Source organism: Drosophila biarmipes, chromosome 2R (genome assembly GCF_025231255.1).
Source record: "Drosophila biarmipes strain raj3 chromosome 2R, RU_DBia_V1.1, whole genome shotgun sequence".
In the NCBI taxonomy this organism is placed as follows: domain Eukaryota; kingdom Metazoa; phylum Arthropoda; class Insecta; order Diptera; family Drosophilidae; genus Drosophila; species Drosophila biarmipes.
The window spans coordinates 20,412,155-20,424,674 of record NC_066615.1 but is presented as its reverse complement, the minus strand read 5'-3'; the positions used below and the strand labels follow the sequence as shown (position 1 = coordinate 20,424,674).

Here is a 12,520-nt window from a genome sequence, read left to right as displayed (position 1 = left end):
GTCCATTTGTATTGTCTAGTGTTTCTAGCAGTAAATTGTTGCTTTTTATTGAAAGGCCCGCAACGTTCCAGGAGAGTTATGACATTGATAAACGCGCATCGCGCGGCGGCCGCCACTGCGCTCCGTTTGTTTGATTGCAGATAATCTCGGTGGCTGTTTGCGACTTGCAACGCGGGGCATGCGGCATGCAGCATCTGCCACTGCCACTGCTGCTGCTGTTGCTGCTGCTGCTGCCTGGCCCATCAAACATAACTCATTAGGCACTTGTCACTGGATGGCAACGCAGAAATTTCCTTAATTGTTAATACAAACATATTTTCCAATGTCCGCGCTCTCGCCTCTTTTAACCATCTTTCGACTCCTTCCACTTTTCGCATTTCTTTTGCGTCTTTTTAACCGCGATTCCCCCCAACCAGTACCGAAACCATACCATACCATACGATAGCAACCCCCTCTGATTATCTCCTCGGACTGCTCTTCTTCCCCAGATACAAAGAACTCGGTTGGCCTCGTTGGCTGCATCGAGGAAGTGTCGCACAATGCCATCGCCGTCTACTGGAATCCGCTGGAAAGCTCCGCCAAGGTAAGTTCTGTTCATTCTAGATCTCATTTCTACGGCCATCGTAGTTATGGAATTTTTGGAGTACCCTGTACTGGGGTCATGGTGTGCTTGTATGATGATTGTATCCTAACTTTGGTCGTCATTTTTACTTAAGATACCATATTATATCTCTTAGGATCCCAGAGTTACAGCTCTCATTTTTGGGATAGTAAGACATAATAATGTGTTTATTATGGATACCAATTTGCATATCAAATGGTTGTGCTGTTTAGGAAATACGTATCATATTACCAACTCATGTTAGGTAGCTGAGAAACCAGCTTAAGGTACTATACAGGGCCCCTTTAATATCTAAATTTCTAGAGCTGTTTTACCATAATGTTAACATATTTAAACCAATTTTTAAGCATTTGTCAACCCGATTCTAAATGTCTATTGTATCTAAAAGATATTTCAAAACACTTAGAACACTGAACCAATTACAGGGTATCTCTAGGTCATCACAGCCCAACGACTTCTGTGTGCTTTTATGTGTTTTCCCCTCTCAACCATTTTGTTTACTTCGAGCGCCGCCTCAATTAAAAATGAGAAAAAGCGAAAAAAATTAAGCGCGACACTTTTATGAAGCAGACCGAGATAGAAGATATGCCCGCAAAGTCCTCGCCATATCTTTCTATATGTGTGCGTGTGTGTTGTATCTGTGTGCGAGCGAAGAATTAATTTCTGATTTATTTTCAATTGCGAGTAAAACGCAAATTATTCAGCCAGCGTCGCCATTGCCTCAGCCTCCACTGTGGCCATCCCTTTCTGACGACCGTCGTCCGGCACGCTGCCTCTCGCTCCCTCTCCCTCTTCCCCCCGCAGCGCATTTGTGTTTTGCCTTTTTCTGCCTTTTTCAAAAGAATAATTTATGCATTTATTTATTTATGACACTTAGTTTTAATCACTTACTCGCAAATGCTTGGAACTAAGTCTCGGACTGAGTTGGCTGTTGGCTTTTGCTGTGCTGCGGCTGCTTTTGCTTGTGCTGCTGGCCACAGACCGAGCGGGCTCCCACCGCGTTTTAATTTAGCAATTATCAAGCATTTTAATCGCTGGAAAATATTTGCAATTCTATTGCGGCAAGCGCCAGCAGTAAGACCAGTGAGCCAGACAGCCCTCATATTACGCATACGCCACGACTGCGGCTGTGGCTGTATCCTGTGCCAAGCGCCGCCCACCAGCAGAGAGAGAAAACAAGACCCTTTCGAGATCTAAATTGTTCGTAATAAATTTGAATAACAAAATGATTTCGAATATTGTGTAACGATAGATAGGTAGATGAAAGATAGGTAGATAAGAAGACACAAACATTTTCTTTTAAAATTCGCAGAGAGATTACACACCTCTATGATTGATAAAAGGATTGAAGGATTTTATTACTTGGATTTTTATGACTCAGATACTTTTTACTGTTTACCAAAATAATTCTCTAAATATTGAATACTATTTATAAAAAAGGTTTTACTTTTTAACATAAAAAATAATGATGATAATCACTGAGAAACCCATTTAAAAATATTCCCAGCATTCAGTTGAAAATCTTCGTCTGCGATATCGAAAAAATATAATTGTCAAAAAACCCCCATTAAATAGCGGAAACTGTTTCTTCAAGTGTCCGTTTAACCCGGCTCAAATGGCATAGGAAAAAATGTGAAAAATATGGTGAAAAACAAATGCCAAAACCGAATTGATTTTCATTCAAGTTCAGTGACTTCTGTGTGTGCAGGCTGCCAAATTGGTCAGCAGATATTAACTGGCTGGCCATAAGTGCATTTCCCCCCGCCCACATGGCATTTGATAGAGCTTTTTATTTACAAATTGTTTACGCGCTGAGATGTTAATCCCAGCGACATCGGCTTCGAGGAGAGAGAGTCGCCTTTTCTCGCTGGGACATGGCTCGACTTGGCTCGCATAATGTCGATTTCGTTTTGTGCCGTTAGCTGCATCTGTATCTCCATCTTTTGCGCTGGCTGCGCGAGTGTGTATCTGTGGGACGCTGCCTTTCCCAGCGGCAAAACTTTCGTACGCACCGACACGCAGGTGTTTCGCCCCTCGCTTTTCGCTTATATGGTACGCGCCCGCTAATTATTCACATTAAATACTGCTCGTCCACATCTCGGGTCTCTGGATATGTGGATATGTGGCTGTATGGATGTTTGGATGTTCGGCTGTTGCCTGTTGGCTGTTGGATGTGGCGGCTGTGACTGCTGCACTTTTACCATTAAGATTGTTTCCTTTGGTATTTTTGCGTTGATGGATTTTCTTTTTATTTTTTTATTTCTTCGTTGCTTTTTTTTTCCTTTCTGTGCTGTCTGGCTGGCGAACTGAACTCAAACTCCGACTCTGAGTCAAACTCGGACTTGGCATGCTTAAAATGCCTCGGCGCACACAGATACAGGGGCAGCAGGCGGTGCAGATACAGATGCAGCCACGGATACCTGCGCACACACCTTGCACTGAATCGAAGTCGAACTAAAAATGAATTGGATGCGATACAAAGTCGCGGCTCTACTTGGCTCGTTACCCGGCTTTAAGGCCCCGCGCTTCCTCCGCTTGCAGGCCATCATCTCGCGATGGTCCGTGGTCGCGATGGTCCATGGTCCTCTGTGTATTGCCTTGTTATTGTCTCTCCTTCAGCGTTTTTGTCTTCATTTTAGCTCTTTCCGAGTGCGTTGGAATGTTTTAAACTGTCGTGGGCATAAGGAGGACATCGACTTAATAGAGAGAAAACAATTGCCTTCTAATAGCAGACGCATTTCAGTTTTTGTCATCCGATATAATTTCTTTTTATGTTCATAATTGTTTACATTTGTATATTTTATGGCATTTCTCGCATACATCTGTGCTCTGTTTCTCTCTGCTTTTCCTTTTTTATTTATGATATTTTTCTTTTTTTTCCAAAACAGATCAACATTGCGGTTCAGTGCTTGAGCACGGACTTCAGCAGTCAAAAGGGAGTTAAGGTGAGTTTGTCATTTTGTAAATTATACTTTTACATTTAGTTTTTAATTTAAGAAGGGAATTAAGCTGGGAAAATAATTTTTGCCTAAATGTGTATGAGAAAATCTCATTAAATCGAAATATCCGATTTTTATACATTTTGTTGCCTCTCCACTAACCCAAATACGCTTCTCAGGGAAAAATAATGGTCCGCACTTTTCTATAAATGAAATTCAACTCAGCCACATTGCCTTTGATGGGTTAAGTAATAACCAATTTAATGCCAACTTGTTAATGGCGAATCAATGCGGAGTGGCGATCCAGATCGAAGAGGAGGTCCCGGGGAAGAGCTCTTTCCCCCTTCTCGAAGCGATCAGCATTCAGAGCAGTCGCAGTCGTCTTGACAACGGTCAGGCTGATGCTACGTAGGCAGGGGATTTCTTATGCCCCTGCTCCTGCTTCTTCTTCTCCCACCTGCCACCTGCCTCCGCTCACCTGAGCCCCCCCCTCCACCTGCAGGCCAAAGCGGATTGCACATCCTCCTGGCCAGAGTTGTAATGCGTACATTAAGTCTGATATTTCATTGACAGAAACACAGGCAGAACTCGTTGCTTTTCATTAAAAGAGAGCGCTGCAGGTACAGTGGAGCTTGCACAGCGAAAAAATGTCAAAAGAACTTAGTATTGAGTTAAGCGACTTTAAAGATTGTATCAGTAAGCTCCTGAGTTTAATTTTACCTGTTTTAACTATTTTTTAATAATAACCTACCTGAACTATCCTTATTTTATGTCATATTTTCTTTAGAGCACTTACAACACAAGTAATTTATAACTTGACTAAGTAGTATCAAAAATATAATTAGGATTACAACTTAACAAAATGCATTTTTCTCCGTGTGGCAGCGAGTGTGGGCAATAGGCAAATCAAATTATGCACTTGCCACGACATGTTGCACACACATTCGCCCAACGGATGTTGGCAGTTTAACATCACTCCAGCCACGCCCCTTCGGCTCCGGCCACGCCCTCCCAGCCCAAATGACAACGGCTAATTGCAGCTGTTGCAAGTTGTTGTTGCACGTTGCTGCTGCGATTGCGATGGCTGTCCGGCGGCAGCACAAGCGGCAGCAGCGACTCCCAACTGCCCCCGGGCAATTTGAATGATACGGGCATTGTGATATTAATACGGATTCTCTTTGTTGCAGGGCCTGCCGCTGCACGTACAAATCGACACATTCGAGGACCCCAGAGATACGGCGGTCTTCCACCGCGGCTACTGTCAGATAAAGGTCTTCTGCGATAAGGTAAGTGATTTCATTCTGCCCAGCGCCCCCCGAGGTTCGCCATCCCAGTCCCCCAGCCAAGCGAGCTCCCCTATGCTGGCAATTACGCACACAGGAGCGAACTGGGGCTTCGGCTCCCTCTGCCACGTGCAACAGGTTGATGGGCTAACTAAAAGCGGCTACGTGCCGCTGAGTTGGTACTCTACACGGTCAGAAAGGGAATATATAAAGAGGGACTTCAGACACTAAGATCATTTTTACAACATATTTTGGTCTTGATAAGTGTTTTTTTTCTAACAGCTGTTCAGATTTCAAAGAAATGTATATTTTATTTTAAACATTTAATATTTTATTCAAGCCTTATAACATTCTTATTTACCTTTGACAAAACCCCAATTTTTTATTTATTTTTATTTTTATATTTTTATTCAAATCTCTAAAAATATTTTTAACTTTTATAATTTAAACTAAGTAAACCTCGAAACTAAAACAGTTTAGACCTTTTTACAAATTTTTAATTATTTTATAACCGGAAGGTCTTAAAGATACTTATAATTTCAATCTAGGGACTAAGAAATATTATATTCCCTATTGGAAACTCAAAAGTTTTTAAAAATATAGGTTTTTTAGGAAAACATATTAAAAACCAGATTAGTTTTGTTTTTGGCGACCTTTTTTCATATTTCATAAGTTATAAACCTATAAAACGTATCTTATTTAGCTTCCCAGTGCAGTGTGTATCTGTGCGCCTGGCACTTGTTGCCGCAGCTTCTCCTTCGGATGTGGCTGCAACTTTTATCGAATTGGGGGCACCGGCAGTGCCTGTCCGTCAGTCAGTTTGGCCTTTAGTGGAAAGCGTAACGCGTCCAAAAGTAAATGGCCAGCCAGCACATACACACATGCATCCAGATACATATTTACACCGCACATCCTTTCCATGCCCTTGTTTCGTATCTGCAGCTTCGCCTTTATGCGAACCCTTCACTTTTTCGCTTGATGGGGTTTATTAATAAATCATTTCGTGGATTTCCAATTTAATTTTCTCATATCATTACACATCCTCGTCCCGGGGCCTCCTCCTCCTTCTCGGACATGGCTTTTATTGTACGGAAAGGCCCTGTTGTACACGACCCAGCGATCCCCGATCCCACCGATCCTCCGATCCAGCGATCCAGCGATCCAGCGATCCGTAGTCATGGCCATATCGCTATCGCGTCGGGCTTATATTTCACATTTGGGGCCGGCCCTTTTTGCAGGCCAGCGTGTGTTTATCGGTAAATGTATCAATTAAATTTCGCGCACCACGTTATTTTACTGTGGCCCTGCGTCTCCCCTTTATTTTCTCTCTGTATGTTTTGGGATTTTTCAAAATTTTTGATTTCACTGCAATTGCAGTTTCAGTTGCAGTTCCGTCGTTTGGCACCTCTGGGCCACAGTCGCCAATTATGAATCTTTAAGTTTGCCCCGGGGGCAGGGCCCGAAAAGAAGATACAAAATTGCGAGAAATTCTGCCGCGTCTTGTCTGTCCAATGCTGAAGGGAACCTTGGGGAGGCTTTTGTCTTTTTGCAGGATAACTGTCATTTTGGTTTGTTTCTTCCCTCCGTTTTATTTGGCATCTTGGACCTGTGAATTTCGGCAGAGAGAGAGATACTTTCCCTTCAGAAAATTGGTGGCCAAAATAACTTATGTAACATTGGTATTTTTATAGGTTTTCGGGAAGTTCACATGGTTTTCTTATTTGAAATTTTAAATGTTCGTACTTGAAAAAAATCAATTTTTTGTACTATTGATTAATTTATTCGTTGAAAGAAACTTAATATTCAACTCTAAAATAACGAATTTCGGTGTAACAAAAATATTAAGATATTTCTTTTATACTCTCCGATTTTTTCTTCTTTACATTTAATTCACTTTTTTGGGTCACTTTGCAAAAATGTTCTCCATAAAATAAATATGAACTTTATATATATTTAATCCGACATATTTTATAACCTCAAGTTGATAATTTTTATTGCACAAGTTTATTAAGCCAACATTTTCCTCTAGTTCAGCTAATTGAGTATTTGAGAATTTCTCTCCATCAACATCAATGTTGAACCATTACAGAATTTAGCTAACGTTAAAGCTAATGGTGATGGTAATTCCCTGCCCGCCTCTTCAGAGAGTGGCAGCCCACTTGGTCGTCGGGTGTCCTCCGTCTTCGTCATACTTTGAAGTCGATTAACAGCCTCCGAAAAGGAGGCAACATCGAGGAGGGGAGATGGGGCAGAAGAGACTGCGGCGAGCATTGACCGCATTGGGCGATTCGAGACGCCGTCGCCTTAGCTTGTTGCACGTTGCACACTGCCAGTTTGGCGATATTTTTGCCGAGATAAAATAAAAGTAATAAAATACAGTTATTTACATGCCACACACACACACCACTCACACACATGTGGCACATCGAATTCGTTGCTCTAGGCTAAAATGCTTTGTGATAAGGCCAGGAACCAAGAACTGCAGGTCCCCTAATGGGGGGAGGGGTCTTCTGTGGGCGGGGCACCGCGACAGACATCCTTGCATAATATGAGGCAGCAAGTAGATTGCTGCAACATATCACTTCCTGTGCAGCAGCAGCCCCTGCCCCCTCGGCTTTTATAAATAAACCCCTCCTGCAGCAGCAGCTTCCATCGCTCAATTGCTGATTTTTAATTACAAATGCAAAGTGCAACAGCAGCAGCAGCAGCAACAGCAACAGCAACAGCAATGCATGCTGCATCTGCCTGCACACGCAAACTAGCAATCACCGGCGGACAAAGTAGCCAACAGACTATATATTATGTAGGTATCCGTGAGATACCTCTGCGCCTCGCAGTGTGTGTGTGTGCAATCAGGCAACAAGCAGGTGGGCAGCTGCTGGCCCAGACAAAGTCTCTTTTTCTTGCATGGTTCGGGGCGCCGCCAGATTATTTATTATGTATGCATATTTATGCTGCATCTCTAAGTATTTTATAATAATTTTTACCCAGTTTTTTCGCATGCCTTTTTTTCGACTCTGACCCTAACGGTGTAGACCATTTTGCCAAAAGTGGCCAACGGACGGACGCAGAACGGCAGTTGCAGCCTCCAACTGAGAAATCCACTGCGGTGGCGGCTTTGTCTCTGTGCGACATCGCAGCTCCCCAGGCGAGAAACTCGTTTCTCTCTTTCGCTATTTTGATTTTTCTCCTTTTTTCGCGTTTTTCCCCTCGGCTTTTGCTGCGATTTTTGCAACTGCAACAGCTTATGGCACTGCCAGCCATACACGAATTTAATTAATAAGTAAAGAAATATCAAAAAAGGTGGCATCCGTGCATTTGATTGATTGCTAATTACACGCTGGCCCCGTGTGCACCTGTGCGCCTGCGCAGTGGGAATTCGGCAGGGAGCGGGACTTTCGCAACGCGACCCACCTGGAAGCATCTTCGCTGCACGAAGCTCAAGCTTTAAAAAGTGGTCACTAAAGTTATCCTTACACATTGCTGTGGCCTATACTTGTCATTTACATCTCTTTCAATTAATTTTAAAAAGTTGGTATAAAAAGATTTAACATTGCAGTACTTGAATTTATAGTATTACTGATTTGGTAATGTTTTAAGATCAATATTTCATCATTATCTCTGAATTGTATAACGAAAATGTCACCAACATCAGTTATAAATTTAAGGTACCTTTTTAGGATGGCACTCATGGTCGATACAAACTGCATAGGATACTCTCGGTTATTATTATAATACAAATTATGACTATTTTAAAGTCCCCAACTAATTGACCTCAACCCTATGCGTGTTACCCCTTTATTTTCTCAGTGTAATCCTTAAGATCCAATCTAAAGATACCTCCTGCTGTAATTATAGGGCGCCGAACGCAAGACGCGCGACGAGGAGCGACGGGCCGCCAAGCGAAAGATGACAGCCACGGGCAGAAAGAAGCTGGACGAGCTGTACCATCCGGTGACGGATCGGTCCGAGTTCTACGGCATGCAGGACTTCGCCAAGCCGCCGGTGCTGTTCTCGCCCGCCGAGGACATGGAGAAGGTAGGTCAGCCGGGCATTGGCGCTGGCTCCGGCATGACATTCAACCCCCTGAGCAACGGCAACTCCAACTCCAACTCGCACTCGTCCTTGCAGAGCTTCTACGGCCATGAGACTGACTCGCCGGACCTGAAGGGGGCCTCGCCGTTCCTGCTCCATGGCCAGAAGGTGGCCACGCCGACGCTCAAGTTCCACAACCACTTTCCGCCCGACATGCAGACGTGAGTAAAAATCGTCCATCTGAGTTACAGAGACCTGCGCAGCCCGGGCATCTCTTATGAGAAGCATTACTAATTTAACGTTCTCTTCCCAATTTTACCCCGTCCAATGCAGCGATAAGAAGGACCACATCCTGGACCAGAACATGCTGACCAGCACCCCGCTGACCGACTTCGGTCCTCCGATGAAGCGCGGCAGGATGACACCACCCACTTCGGAGCGCGTAATGTTGTATGTGCGGCAGGAGAACGAGGAGGTCTACACGCCGCTCCACGTGGTACCGCCCACCACCATCGGCCTTCTGAATGCGGTAAGCCCGGGCAGAACCCAGCAACCCCAAACCAAAATCCCTATACCAAGCCCAAGCCCAGCCAGTCCCGAAAATCTAAAAACAAACTCGTTCTAATGGTTTAACCACCTCTTCTGTAATTTTGTTCATTTTGGTCTAATTGGATCCCGCTGCAAAAGCAATCAAACAAATGAAGCGCCAAAATGTTCAATCTCTCTAAAATCGTTAATCGACTAAGACTAAAGCATCAATCGACTAAATAATCAGCCACATCTCAAACTCTAAACATATGTAAATCGTTACTCACCCGAAGAAATTCGATAATTTGTAACCTGTAGTTGGAACTAATTACGAACCATTTCTCACAATCAAATCTCATCCAAAGTGTGTATATACATCAACCCGTGTATATGCACTGAATCACCTGCTAAAACCCAAGCAGACCCAAGATCTGTTCTCCAAAACACATCCCACACACTATAAAGCACAAAAGATATCAAGATATGTAGAAGCAAGCAACACTGAAACCTGAATATCAAAAAAAAGATTGGCTGACCACAGAAATGAACAAAATTACACAAAGAAAAACCAGCGAGTTATAAGAGAAATATTTCTGGTAGCAAACAGAAAACAGCAAACAAAACAGACAAAACATCATATTTCTCTCGTTTCTCAATTGCAGATTGAAAACAAATACAAAATCTCAACAACCAGCATAAATAACATTTATCGCACAAACAAGAAGGGGTAAGTAGTAAGCAAGTCCTAGCAGATACGTCGTTAGCTAGACCAAAACACAGATATACACCCACACAGAAAGAGATACACACCAGGATGCATCCCTAGCTCACATCATTATGGCATAGCTTCGTTATCTAAACAAACCTAACTACTTTCGTGTGCTAACTTTTTGCATGGGTGTACTGATCTATGGAAAACTAAATACCAACCTGAGATACGCCACAGAACTAACTCATAACGCATATTGTCATTACAGGATTACTGCGAAAATTGACGATGACATGATATCGTTCTACTGCAACGAGGACATCTTCCTGCTGGAGGTGCAACAGATCGAGGACGACCTGTACGACGTGACGCTCACGGAGCTGCCGAACCAGTAGCCCTGGCCGTTCGGGTAGCTCCCCCGGGGGAAAACACACTCAAAATACACAAAACACGGACACAACAAGTTGTTTCAATAAGCCATTTTCCATAGAGCCTAAGTCTAATATCATAGTTGTAGTGGGACCGCAGAACCAATCGAGCAAATTGCTACCGGAAGTTAAAAAGCTAACACAATACATAAATGTAAAATGATATATGTACACGTACACTTAAATTCGATTTAGTTATTTAGCAACAATGAGATTATCGAAAATTGTTTGATCAAATTCTACACTCTCGCTATGTCTATAGATACTTGTAAGCCCTAATCGTAGTCGTAGCCGTGTACTTATGCTCACATATCGCACCATATATGTGGGCTGAGTGCAAGGGGTCTGTCCAGTAGGAAGTAAGTCTCGTTTCGCTCCCCTGCTTATGCTAAGACCTTAGGTCCAGGGCAAGTAAGAGTTACAGAATCTATCTTTTAGGTGTATCCAACGGAACCATTAGCTCTACACGAAATTTAGACCGTAGGCGTACTGTAATCATTTTGTATGTTCGGCTTAAGCGTTTTACTTGTTGAATATAAATTGTAAAATTATTTTCGAAAAACCCACACAAAACACAAATCGTTTGTTCTATATTTCTGTTTCAAAACTAACTCGTTACCCCTCCCCCGAAACACAATCCTCCACCTCTGTTATGTATAATTAGGATCTCTGTACACAAAAACGTAAAGATGAAAACTTTGACGAACAAAAAGCAAAACATTTGGCAAAAACGCTCTCGAAGTAGTTATCCTTAAATCTAGATATACACCTAGAGATAAGAACACTCTGCAATAAAACATGTTGATACAAATCGTAGTTAAGTCCAAGCTAAGGCAAAAACAAAATCGCAAAAAAAAGAGAACTTTAAAAAAATTTGTGTGCATTTGTTGAAAAACAAAAAAATATCTAAAGAACAATAATCAGCCGAGAAAGTTGATTCAAAACTAAGACAATTTAATCAAGAATCAAGAATCGATAATCAACGGTAGCACCACAAAGGATCGCAACATTCGTATGAATAGAGAGACAGATATATATGATATGTGTAGGGATGTAGGGATATGTCGCATAGCTCGAATGCGTTTACAATCTTTGTTTGCCATAATTAACAGTTTAATTTAATTAACGAAATGTTTTGTGTACAATGTTGTTTGAATTCAAGCAGAGACTTCACCGCGAGATTTGCTTGGAACTACGAATACTCCGCATCGATTGCTACAATTTTGAACAGTACGAGTTCAATGCTCAATATTATTATTAATTGTTTATTAATTTTAGTCCCCCCTAACTTCTCCCCAACAATGCTCTGTTTCTTCTTCTTTCGCCTCTCTTTAACTCTTTTTGTGAGGCGGAAAAATCCACGTTTTCCACTTGACATTTCCGGTGTTGTACATCACAATTTGTTTTTAATTTTAGCCCTTAGTTCTAAAAGTACTATTCAAGAATACACAACATATGATATGAAATGAGAGGAGATAAGAGATATGAGAGGATGTGAAATGATGATGATGAATCGAAAATCTTGCCGGCATGTTATAATTCTTTACGTTTAGTTACCGTAACCCTTAAGTTCTACGCTCTTTCTATATATTGTATACACAAAACATACACATATATTTTAAAAGCCAATAATTTATTTTTTGTTACTGTTGGAAAACGATTCCGCGAAAAATAGAAAAGCGAAAAAACCACAAAAAAAACGTGAAATGCAACTGAGAAAAAGTGACACTCCATCAAGTGCATGTCCAACTTGAGAAATTATTAAAAGAGACAAGCAAACAAAATAAAACAATTGTACAATATAATTATAATGAATACACGACATTTAAATAAAGAACAAAAAGTAAAAGGAGTGTTTTTTATAAGGGGATTATATAGCATTTAAAGGCGTTTCTTATTTTTCACGAGGGTAACAAACCGTAGTTTTAAAGTTTTTTGTTTGGCTTACACAAATGAATTGATTTTAGTATATTTTA

General features: G+C 41.8%; 1 protein-coding gene across 12 annotated transcripts in view; it reads left to right on the top strand.

The window, feature by feature from the left end:
• LOC108022572 (protein grainyhead) overlaps positions 1-12,393 on the top strand; it is a 44,644-nt gene extending 32,251 nt beyond the window's left edge. For 8 of the 12 annotated variants that reach the window (XM_017091576.3, XM_017091577.3, XM_017091583.3 and 5 more), the window contains 7 exons: positions 489-583; positions 3,511-3,567; positions 4,749-4,847; positions 8,703-9,100; positions 9,213-9,408; positions 10,070-10,134; positions 10,385-12,393. In XM_017091576.3, the coding sequence (XP_016947065.1) occupies positions 489-583; positions 3,511-3,567; positions 4,749-4,847; positions 8,703-9,100; positions 9,213-9,408; positions 10,070-10,134; positions 10,385-10,511 (1,037 nt within the window). In that variant the 3' untranslated portion in view covers positions 10,512-12,393. The remainder of the gene's footprint in view (positions 1-488; positions 584-3,510; positions 3,568-4,748; positions 4,848-8,702; positions 9,101-9,212; positions 9,409-10,069; positions 10,135-10,384) is intronic. The other 4 variants (XM_017091579.3, XM_017091578.3, XM_017091586.3 and 1 more) reach the window with 2 other exon arrangements.
• Positions 12,394-12,520: the final 127 nt, after the last annotated feature.